This window comes from Schistocerca serialis, chromosome 10 (assembly GCF_023864345.2).
Source record: "Schistocerca serialis cubense isolate TAMUIC-IGC-003099 chromosome 10, iqSchSeri2.2, whole genome shotgun sequence".
NCBI lineage: Eukaryota > Metazoa > Arthropoda > Insecta > Orthoptera > Acrididae > Schistocerca > Schistocerca serialis.
The window spans coordinates 131423590-131436094 of NC_064647.1; the positions used below are offsets into that span (position 1 = coordinate 131423590).

At 42.3% G+C, this 12505-nt stretch overlaps 1 protein-coding gene across 1 annotated transcript in view; it reads left to right on the plus strand.

Annotated features, from left to right (window-relative positions):
• LOC126424608 (speckle-type POZ protein-like) overlaps positions 1-11608 on the plus strand; it is a 65441-nt gene extending 53833 nt beyond the window's left edge. The window contains exon 3 of the mRNA XM_050087347.1: positions 11479-11608. Within this exon, the coding sequence (XP_049943304.1) occupies positions 11479-11608 (130 nt within the window). The remainder of the gene's footprint in view (positions 1-11478) is intronic.
• Positions 11609-12505: the final 897 nt, after the last annotated feature.

The following is a 12505-nucleotide window of genomic DNA, read 5'->3' on the forward strand; positions in this document are numbered from 1 at the left end:
AGCTCTGCTCGCAAAGGAGGGCATAGTAGTCCAAGATGTGGTAACCCTATCAAACAGTAAAGGCATAGCGGCCACAATAAACAAAATACGAGTCATTAACGTATATGCCCCTTCAGAATCCAGCAACAGGCACCGCAGAGTGGATTTCTTTAAATAAGAAATTGTCCCACTCTTTGGAACTCGATATGAACACCTTAACCTGGGAGGATATTTTAACTTTGTTTTGCATGCTAAAGACAAAACTCCCAATTTCAACAAGTGTACTGAACTGGAACGTATAGTTAATGACGTAAGACTAATAGACTCATGGGAGCATATGCACGGTGCAGCCCCTGGCTTCACCCACACCACAAGTCACTCGGCGAGCCGTCTAGACAGGATATATGTAACTCATAATTTGAAACACCACATTTTGCAGTCCGAAATATGGCCTACCGTTTTCTCGGATCATGCTGCGTACATATGCACAATCAATCTGACAAAACAAGGGACCTATCGAGGTAGAGGCACATGGAATCTCAACGTGTCACATCTGGAAGACCAAGCTTGTCAGGAGACATTTTACAAGTTGTGGAGAGAGTGTCAAAGCAAATTTAGCTCGTACAACTCTGGCACTGACTGGTAGCTGAATCATGCCAAACCTAAAATACGGAGGTTTTTCATAAATTACTCAAAAGACAAAAACTTTTGGTACAAATCAACTATAGAATTCTACTTTCAGTGTCTAAGGGATTTGTACAAGTCCGATGCAACAGTCGTGGAAAACTACGAAAGAATTAACCAAATTAAAGCAAAAATTTTGGCTCTTCGGCGTAAACAACTGGAAGGCTACCAAATACGGTCGCGTGCCCAGAATATAGCACAGCACGAGGTCACTTCCATTTATCATGTCATTCGCGAAAGCAAAAGGGCGTCACGCAAGATATTCTCTGAAATAACAACTGATGATGGAAGGAAGCTGACGAAGCAAAGAGAGATTAAAGAGGCAATCGTACAGCATTTGAATCCTTAATGTCTAGTCAACCAGTTGACGAACAGCTTCAAGACGAGTTAATGATTAACCTCCAGGGCAAAGTATGCCACGCGGAAGCACAAACTCTCATCTCGGAAGTGACTGAAGAAGATGTCGGAGAAGCTATATATGGAAGCATGAAAAATAATGCTCCAGGAGCAGACGAAATTCCGGCAGAATTTATCGCAAATTTAGTGACCTCGTAAAAGCCAAGTTAACTCTCATCTGCAACGAACTCCTAAACCCTGAAAATTACATCCCGAAAGAATTTCGTGAGGGACTGGTATTGTTAGTGCCAAAAACCACCAACTCGAAAACTGTCAGCGCTCTAAGGCCAATTACGCTTTTAAACAGCGATTACAAAATCTTTGGCCGCATCGTCGCTCGCAGGCTGAAAACCACAATGACCAGCGTCACTGGCCCTTATCAAACAAGTGTGGGCAAAGATAGGAGAATTCTCCAGACCCTTTGTGATTACAGGGACCTAATCTCAACGGCCGACGTTTGCAAAAGAAAATGTGCACTCATCTCACTCGACTTTGATAAAGCATTCGACAGGGTAAATCATCGTTTTCTCCTTCGCACCATGGGCGCAATGGGCTTCCCTCCTAGACTCATAGCAGTAGTAAGAAATACATTAACAAACAACTCAGCCAGATTTGTCATCAATGGGCACATTAGCCGCCCGATTGACGTCACCAGCTCCATTAGGCAAGGGTGTCCAATGTCCATGGCACTCTTCGCCATCGCCATCGAACCCCTGCTTGCCTCCCTTATGAAACATCTACAAGGGCTACAAATACATGGAGAAAAGATTGTGTGCAAGGCGTACGCTGATGATGTTGGCTTCCTAGTCGTGAATGGCACTGAAGTAGAGAGCGCACTACAATTAGTAACAAAATATGAACAGGCATCTGGTGCAAAACTTAATAGAACAAAGTCGGGGATATTCAACATCGGCCGTGGAATTGGGACGCAAACGCCGGATCTGTTACGCGAGCTTGTAACCATGAAATGTCTCGGCATAGATTTTAAATGAAATATCAAGCACACTATTGCTGCGAATTATCGAAAATTACTTAACAGCATACGCGCCTCTGTACAAGCACATAGTATTAGGAAACTCGATGAACTTCAGAAAGTAATTGTGGCAAATGTATATATCACAACCAAAGTTAATTACGTAGCACAAGTTCTGCCACCATCTGCGCCTTTGTCGAAAAGTATCGCATCTGCACTAGGACATTTTGTCAGCCGGGGACATATTTTCAAAGTCAAATATGACATTCTGATGCTCCCTACGAAATGTGGTGGGTTAAATCTCACCGATATCAGCAAAAAAGCGCAAGCCTTATACCTTTAAACCACATACAAACAATGGAAAGAACCACGGGGCACCCTTGCTGCACATTCGTTAAGTGAAATAGCTCCTGCTGCCGTCAGTGCACCTATAAATGTCCAACACATACCCGACGGACTATACCACTTGAAATACTTTTCAGTGGAATTCAGCTACATACAGGCAAGAACCCCTGAAAAAGACGTCATGAAAGTGAAAGAACTTTACAATAACTTGATGAAAGACAAACCCAGAAACGACGTAGAACAAAAGTATCCTTGTTATAACTGGGAAACAATATGGCAAAATATTCACTGCCGGAACCTGCCAACGTATGTCAGATCGACCTGGTACTATGCTGTAAACAGGAAAATTAGACGAACTCTAAACTTCACTCTATTCGATTAGCCGAGTCACCGCTGTGTACATTATGTAATAAACCAGATACCGAAGAGCATAGATTGTTGTGTGACAAGGTAAAAGACATATGGCTCTACATAAGACAAAAGATAGCGAGCGTCAGCAGAACTACACCCAATGCCGTTACGTCTGCTGAATTTTTAAACCCTGACAGTATACCTTACCCTAAAACAAAACGAAACGCAATCAACTGGTTGAAAGTCCAAACGATGCATTACATACTAACAAAAGAATCAAGCAATAGGGCGGACTTCTGGGTATAAATTACGACTGAGCACCGAAAGTTGATGGTACTAAAAAGTACAAAGAAAACTACGCAAATTTTTTAAATAAATACTGTAACCAGTAGAAGTGTGTAATTTACATTATCCATTGAAGCATTTCGTATATTAGACGAATGCTTTGTGGTACAAGGTTGCACATCACGTAGCAAGAGGAGGATATCTAACAGCAAGTAATCAGAGAAGATCATAAATATAAACCAGTTAAGCCTATATGTATATATTACTTTGTTTTGAGGGAAGCATACGACACAGTGATGAAATTGGTATCTACCCTTTATTAAGTTTCTTTCTTTCATTCCTTCTTTTCACAGGAAGACATATTTATGTTATTTATGTGTAAAACCAAGCAGCAGAACCCTACTTTAATTCATTACCTTTCTGAAGAAGAGAATTTTACTTATCAGCAATAATGAGTTTGCTTCTTTCCGTTTTTCCACGCACGGAGAAAGAAAGTTATAGTTGCAGTTACGTTTCCGTAACAATTATGTGAAAGCCTTCTCAATGGAATTTACATTTATTTTTATTCAAGCCATGTTGGAAACAAAGGCAACAGAAGGGACATACTTAAAAAAAAAAATGTAGCTTAGTTGGTAGAGCACTTGCCCGCGAAAGGCAAAGGTCCTGAGTTCGAGTCTCGGTCCGGCACACAGTTTTAATCTGCCAGGAAGTTTCATATCAGCGCACACTCCGCTGCAGAGTGAAAATCTCATTCTGGAAACATCCCCCAGGCTGTGGTTAAGCCATGTCTCCGCAATATCCTTTCTTTCAGGAGTGCTAGTTCTGCAGGGTTCGCAGGAGAGCTTCTGTAAAGTTTGGAAGGTAGGAGACGAGGTACTGGCAGAAGTAAAGCTGTGAGGACAGGGCGTGAGTCGTGCTTGGGTAGCTCAGTTGGTAGAGCACTTGCCCGCGAAACACAAAGGTCGCGAGTTCGAGTCTCGGTCCGGCACACAGTTTTAAACTGCCAGGAAGTTTCATTAATTGCATTTCTTGTCGTACTTCTTGATATATTGAGACGTTTCACATCGAAAGTATTCACATTACTTATTTTCAGTTATAATGAACTGTAATAACGTGCGTCTACACATACAGACAGACAAAACATAAATGGTACAGGATTTAGTATGCATTTTGTTTTCACATTGTATCTCATGTTTGGTTTCACCACGGTCGGACTTAAAAATATCTTTGGCCGCTTTTGAGTGTATCGGATAGCAATAGTAATCTTTGACGCTCTGCGCCAGAGCGGGTCACGTCATATCACACGACTTTTGCAATTTCACTCAGTCTTTCATTCTCTGGAGAACTTATTCAATAACATTCACAAGATGGGCACACATATGTTACAAATCCCAACATTTAGCTATAGTATTTGTAATGCACAATCACACCTTTACAACACAAAGGTTTACATTTACATCGTAAATGAAATGTAGTATGAAATGCGTTGGCTCTTAATTGCAAAACCTGGCACACGTGGTAACTATCGATTACACAGCCCTCTATCACGAATAGGAAAGAGTGGTTTGAGCAAACTGTACATATTATTTGATATATAACCCAAATAAGCAATAAATATGGGAGGAAGAAGGGTTCCGATTTGCAAATACAACGTTGACCCACGCAGGAGGAAGTGTTTATCATACGACGTGTCGTTTTCGAGATATTTTAAAACAAACACAATACACTACTGGCCATTAAAATTGCTACACCACGAAGTTGACGTGCTACAGACGCGTAATTTAACCGACAGGACGAAGATGCTGTGATATGCAAATGATTAGCTTTTCATAGCATTCACACAAGGTTGGCGACGGTGGCGACACCTACGCTGACATGAGGAAAGTTTCCAACCGATTTCTCATACACATACAGCAGCTGACTGGCGTTGCCTGGTGAAACATTGTTGTGATGCCTCGTGTAAGGAGGAGAAATGCGTACCATCACATTTGCGACTTTGATAAAGTTCGGATTGTAGCCTATCGTGATTGCGACACTGCTGCTCGCGTTGGTCGACATTCAATGACTGTTGCAGAATATGGAATCGGTGGGTTCTGGAGGGTAACACGGAACGCCATGCTGGATCCCATCGGCTTCGAACCATTAGCAGTCGAGATGACAGGCATCTTATCCTCATTGCTGTAACGGATCGTGCAGCCACGTCTCGATCCCTGAGTCAACAGATGGGGACGTTTGCAAGACAACAACCATCTGCACGAACAGTTCGACGACGTTTGCAGCAGCATGGAGACCATGGTTGCGGTTACCCTTGACGCTGCATCACAGACAGGATCGCCTGTGATAGTGAACTCAGCGACGAACCTGGGTGCACGAATGGCGCGTCATTTTTTCGGATGAATCCAGGTTCTGTTTACAGCATCATGACGGTCGCATCCGTGTTTGGCGACATCGCGGTGAACGCACATTGGAAGCGTGTATTCGGCATCGCCATAGTGCCGTATCACCCGGCGTGATGGTATGAGGTGCCATTGGTGACACGTCTCGGTCACCTCTTGTTCGCATTTACGGCACTTTGAACAGTTGACGTTACATTTCAGATGTGTTACGACCCGTGGCTCTACCCTTTATTCGATCCCTGCGAAACCCTACATTTCAGCAGGATAACGCATGACCGCATGTTGCAGGTCCTGTGAGGAGCCTTACTGGATACAGAAAATGTTCGACTGCTGCCCTGGCCAGCACTTTCTCCAGATCTCTCACCAATTGAAAATGTCTGGTCAATGGTGGCCGAGCAACTGGCTCGTCACAATACGCCAGTCACTACTCTTGATGAACTGTGGTATCGTGTTGAAGCTGCATGGGCAGCTGTACCTGTACACGCCATCCAAACTCTGTTTGACTCAATGCCCAGGCGTATGAAGGCTGTTATTATGGCCAGAGGTGGTTCTGGGCACTGATTTCTCAGTATCTGTTCACCCAAATTGCGTGAAAATATAATTACATGTCAGTTCCAGTATAATACATTTGTCCAATGAATACCCGTTTATCATCTGCATTTAGCTGTCTGAATGTCGACAACGCCACAGAAACTGCAGCCAACGCCTCGCTTTTCTCTTGCGACATTCTGTGGGACCGTGCGGTCCTTTTCATCAAGCGCAACCTCTACCAGGTGATGCGCACCCCTGGAGACCATATCCACGCACCCTGAAGCCATACGGCGTGTCAGCGAGCTAATGGCACAAGAGGGAGAGACATCTGATTCTGAACCTGAGCTCTGACAAGGGGAATATCAGACTCTTTAGGCAGGGGAACCTGTTGTCTGGATTTACCCTAAAAAGAGACCAACTCTTCCTCCCTATGACAACAGATATATGACCATGTGTGGCCTGAGATCCACCCCCTCTACTTTCATTAATCAGCTGTACTAAACTTCCCTTCCCAGTCCTGTTTAGGAGCTGGCCATGCCTAGTGAAAGGCCATCTGTTGATAGTTCCGACGGGAGTCAGAGACACATGAGCAAAGTGGGCTGTCCTCAGAGCGATCCCTAACCCCACATTGATTCGCCTCACAGCTCCACCAAGGTGTGGTCAATCATGACACCGGAACATCTCAACAAAGTATACGTTGGTGCCATCTATCAGGGAAGCTATCGTGTCCAAATCACCACCTATGTCATATGCCTCATCCTGGTCCAAACTGCTGCCCACCCCGTCCACAATCACTACATGGTCTTCTTTTGTAAAGTCCTTACATAAGGACCCTAGGTCCTCTATCTGTTAATCACGGATTTTGATGAGTCTTCGGTGTTTGTAGAGGGACCGGCGCTGAGTTGCAGGCTAGCGGTTTTTAGAGCGACGGCCCTAATTTAAAAGAAAACGGATGTTCAAGTTATACAGACGTTTCACGGTTGATGTTACACGCTTCTAGAGGTTGTGGAGGGGACGTAGGTCAAGTTTTACTCAGGAACCTATGTCCAGAATCGTTATCCAGCGACGCTACACAGCGTCAAAGTTAGAGACTCCGGCGCCTGTAATTGTACCTTTGTACAGGGTGATACCGTGATGATGTTACAAACTTTCAGGGACAAATGTATCAGTTTGAGGTAAAGTTCCCTGAACCGGAACGAATGAGTCGAAGGGCATAAGCGAAAACCGTTTTGATACCTCTGACAATGGAATACATGCACTAACTAGTACAGTTGTTGCTAACATTGTGCGGTAGGAAACTTTCTGAGGCGATAGTATGGACCAAAACAAGAGGAAAAGTCCGGTAAACATGAGCTCTAAAATGCATACCTTTAGAGCTGTTAGCATTTGTTCAATGGAGGAGATGTGTTTCACAGTAGCGAAGATGAACAAGTGATCATAGTTCCGCAGGTGTTCATTACAGAACATATGTTCACTAGACATTTTTTCGTGTCTTGTTCATACTACCACACTACCAACCTGAAAGATGCCTACTCTACAATTTTAGCAACAACAATACCAGTACACGTATTTCTCAATGAGTGGTATCAGAATGATTTTCGCTTACAACTTACGACTTGTTCATTTCGAGCCAGAAGCCTTCACTCAAATTTATGCACTTGTCCTTCTCCATCATCCTTATGAGTTTGTAACATCATGACGGTATCATCTTTATTTATTTTATTTACACGTCAAATTCCGTAAGACTAAATTGAAGAGCAAATCTCCAAGGTCCTGGAACGTGTCAGTACATGAAATTACAATATAAAAGTAATAACAGATAAAAATAAAATATTTATGAACCCGAAAAAAGTCAAGCCATAAGCTTAAGTAAACGTGAATAATAATACAACAAGAATCAGGTTTGGTTGAATTGTGTGTTAAAAACTATAAAAACTGAGTCTTACTGTGATTTAGCATTAGTATAACTACAAGCTATGAACTTATGTCATGAACTGCACTATTTGAAAGTGAGACAATGTTGCACACACCATCGTTTACTACCAAGCTAGTGTCATCAGCAAACAAAAATATTTTAGAGTTATCCGTAATACAAGAGGGCACATCATTTATATAAATAAGGCACAGGAGTGGCCCCAACACTGATCCCTGGGGCACTCCCCCATTTGACCATATCCCACTCAGACCCCACATCACACCCACTCTCAACACTGTGGATAATGACCTATCGCTATCTGTGGCTCAAGTAAGAGGTGAACCAATTGTGAGCTACTCCCCGTTTTCCGTAATTGTCCAACTTATGGAGTATATACATACATTTACAGGCACTGGTGCCCATAATATTCATGCTCTGTAGCATCACTGGATGACGTTTCTGGACATAGTTTCCTACGTAAAACTTGATCTACTAAGTCCCCTATGCAACCTGCAGAAGTGTGTAGCATTTATTGTTAAAACATCTTCTATGTACCTTGCGTACGTGTATCGATGCTTCGATCAGGCGGGAGTAGTGCAGTGCCTAAAGATTAAAAAAGAAGTACGTGGCTACCGTACTCGTAGTAAGGGCTCAAATTCTGACTTTTTGCTTTCTTTTTGTTTCTTTCAGTACAGAATATCGCTAAATACTAGATCTATATCTTATTCTAGGTACAGGCGAATATATCCATCTCTAAATCTGATCTCGATTGTGTAATCAGTACCGATGGAACCGGCCGTCAGTATCAATCGACGTACAATAGATCTCGTGCTGAGCAAGGAACAAAAACAGATTTGAAAAAGACTAGTCGTTCCATCAGAGTTCAGCGCACTTGAGCTGAAACGGGAAAAAGATTCGTGTACGTTTTCTTATGAAAACAAGAACCGTCTGGAAAGCTTGGTCTTATTGTCCAAAAAAGAGTTGACTCTAAGTCAGTAAAACCAGAAGTGACGTGCACGAAATCACTGAAGTTGACTAACGAGCTGTACGAACAGTTTTTAACTTGTGCCATTTCGGCTGTAGGTGTGACAAGAAAAATCTCTTCACCTTATTGGTTCGCGGGGAGGGCAGATTGATCAGATACATATGCTATCGAATGTTTGTAGACGAAAGAAAAGCCTGCAGCACCACCATAACAATTATCCCAGAAAAATGTAATCCACTTTACCACAGATAAGTTAAAATTTTCACGAATAAATTCAAACTGCTCCTGAGTTGCTGAAGGCTAATAGAGAAATCGCTTCGAAGGAAGATTGCATAAAAATACATGCTTTAATTCTGCTTCAGTTTAGCGCTTTCACAGGAATGATCAAATTACCGTGGTAAGTATCGAAGGTGGGCTAAGAAAGAGCAGTCTTTCTGTACTGAAACAATCCTTGTCTTGCAGTGTTGCTTTTGGAAAATTCATGTGCCTGCAACGTACTAGCTTTCATTAAACATGCATAATGCTTTACGAATTTGTGACCCTGTTGCTTCTACGACAAATACCATCCGCAATTCAGTTCTAGCAAGTTCTGGAAGTGATGGTCAGTAAAACGATTCGGTAGTCTAATCTGCAACAAAAGTTATACATATTTGAAGACGGTTTGCTGTAATGGCTGATTTATTAATGAAACCAGCCAACTGGGGAATGCTTCGCAATTGCTTTATACGCTAATGGCCATTAAAATTGCTACACCACGAAGTTGACGTGCTACAGACGCGTAATTTAACCGACAGAACGAAGATGCTGTGATATGCAAATGATTAGCTTTTCATAGCATTCACACAAGGTTGGCGACGGTGGCGACACCTACGCTGACATGAGGAAAGTTTCCAACCCATTTCTCATACACAAACAGCAGTTGACCGGCGTTGCCTGGTGAAACGTTGTTGTGATGCCTCGTGTAAGGAGGAGAAATGCGTACCATCACATTTCCGACTTCGATAAAGGTCGGATTGTAGCCTATCGTGATTGCGACACTGCTCCTCGCGTTGGTCGACATTCAATGACTGTTAGCAGAATTTAGAATAAGTGGGTTCACGAGGGTCACACGGAACGCCATGGTGGATCCCATCGGCCTCGAATCACTAGCAGTCGAGATGACAGGCATCTTATCCGCATGGCTGTAACGGATCGTGCAGCCACATCTCGATCCCTGAATCAACAGATGGGGACGTTTGCAAGACGACAACCATCTGCACGAACAGTTCTACGACGTTTGCAGCAGCATGGAGACCATGGTTGCGGTTACCCTTGACGCTGCATCACAGGCAGGAGCGCCTGTGATAGTGTACTCAGCAACGAACCTGGGTGCACGGATGGCAAAAGTCATTTTTTCGGATGAATCCAGATTCTGTTAGCAGCACCATGATGGTCGCATCCGTGTTTGGCGACATCGCGGTGAACTCACATTGGAAGCGTGTATTCGTCATTGCCATAGTGCCGTATCTCCTGGCGTGATGGTATGAGGTGCCATTGGTTACACGTCTCGGTCACCTCTAGTTCACATTGACAGCACTTTGAACAGTGGACGTTACATTTCAGATGTGTTACGACCCGTGGCTCTACCCTTTATTCGATCCCTGCGAAACCCTACATTTCAGCAGAATAATGCACCACCGCATGTTGCAGGTCCTGTACGGGCCTTTCTGGATACAGAAAATGTTCGACTGCTGCCCTGGCCAGTACTTTCTCCACATCTATCAGCAATTGAAAACGTCTGGTCAATGGTGGCCAAGCAACTGGCTCGTCACAATACGCCAGTCACTACTCTTGATGAACTGTGGTATCGTGTTGAAGCTGCATGGGCAGCTGTACCTGTACACGCCATCCAAGCTCTGTTTGACTCAATGCCCAGGCGTATGAAGGCTGTTATTACGGCTGCAGGTGGATCTTGGTACTCATTTCTCAGTATCTATTCACACAAATTGCGTGAAAACGTAATCACATGTCAGTTCTAGTGTAATATATTTGTCCAATGGATACCCCTTTATTATCTGCATTTCTTCTTGGTGTAGCAATTTTAATGGCCAGTCGTGTATATAGGGTGGTCCATCTTAAGTTTCAGATGAGATTATCTCGAAAACTATACATGGGATAAAAATAATGGTTTAGACAAGTCCGTAAGCTCAAAGGGGGACGTCGAGTGATCCTACATGTGACCCCCAGCCCCCACCTGCTTGGGTGGGGCAGGGGGCAACTTTTAAATCTTAAATGGAAACCCGCATTTTTTATTGCTGACTCGGATTCTCCATTAAAACAGTAATCAAGTTTTGTCTCAAACTCTTTTTTAAACCATAGACAGATGGCGCTGAGAGCGACAAAAATTAAAATTGGGGAAGAGCTCTCAGATGTTTATATTTTCCCACCTCCGCATTGCAAATGTTTTGAGTGAAATGCCCAGTCAATGCGCTGTTGTTTTCACGTCAATTCTACCAACACTGAGAGTTGTTTAGTTCTCGGGGTTTTGTAAAATTCCTGGATTCATGTCTCATCGCTGTGCAACCCATGAAAAGGATTGCGGAAGAATCCCAAATAAATTCCAAAGTACAGTGCAGTTTTAATTCCAATATTTTTCCAGGACTCTGGTGTCCGAGCCTGGTGAACTGTACCGGTTACATCAGATGTACCCAAAGTTGACATCAAATGACACAGAGTTCACAACAATCAACAAACGAGTGAGCCTACAATACATTTGCTCGCAGCCGTAGCCAAAAAATGAGTGCCCCAAGGCGCCTGCGTGACCTCTATTTATACTTTTGTTAACAATTACCTACAATGAAAATTACAATTTTATGTATAGTCACAATTAAAAGTTAAACCGCATATCAGCTACTCATTGCTAAAATTTTACAATCTCAATGCTGAACAAGGTGAACCTATTTTCAACTTAGTTACGAGTTAATATAACATTTTCTGACTAATTATGTTACAGGTAACAATTACATTTCTAAATTTGTTTATAACAAATCAACTAGTGCCTGAATTTTAGTGCTAACATATATTGGGGATTCAATTAACATGTTTTATTTATATGTTCTGTTTAATTTGCTGTAGTAATTTTATACTCATAGGTTTACTGGTACATCCTGACTATATGCTACATTTATTTCGATTAGTTACAGTATTAATCTCACATTTATATTATGTTTCTCTCATAATAACAATGTTAATCAGCAAAGCATCGTTTTCGAATTATATGTATACTGAAATAGTGGTTATTTTTGTATGTAATTTGGAAACAGGTCACTTTACAACTGGACAATTAGAACTGGTGTTTATCTTTAATGCTCTCCGAGGGGCTCTGATAGGTAGCAATGAGATACAGTAATATTTCAATACCCCCAAAGAGTTTTGCCTAGCCTGATAGACGAAACTCTTCTCACAGAAATATTAGTGTGATTGATGTGATACAGTACTAGTTGGATGAAATAACACAAACTGCGTGTATCTTAAAAGGTACAAAATTGGATCATGAAACTTTACATACAGATAAATTTCCCAAATAGCTACAAACATATACATCAAGAAAACAAGAATTGGAAATATCAGATTACAAACAAATTTCCAAACTTTTACAAAATCAATATTTACATCAAATTTTCTGA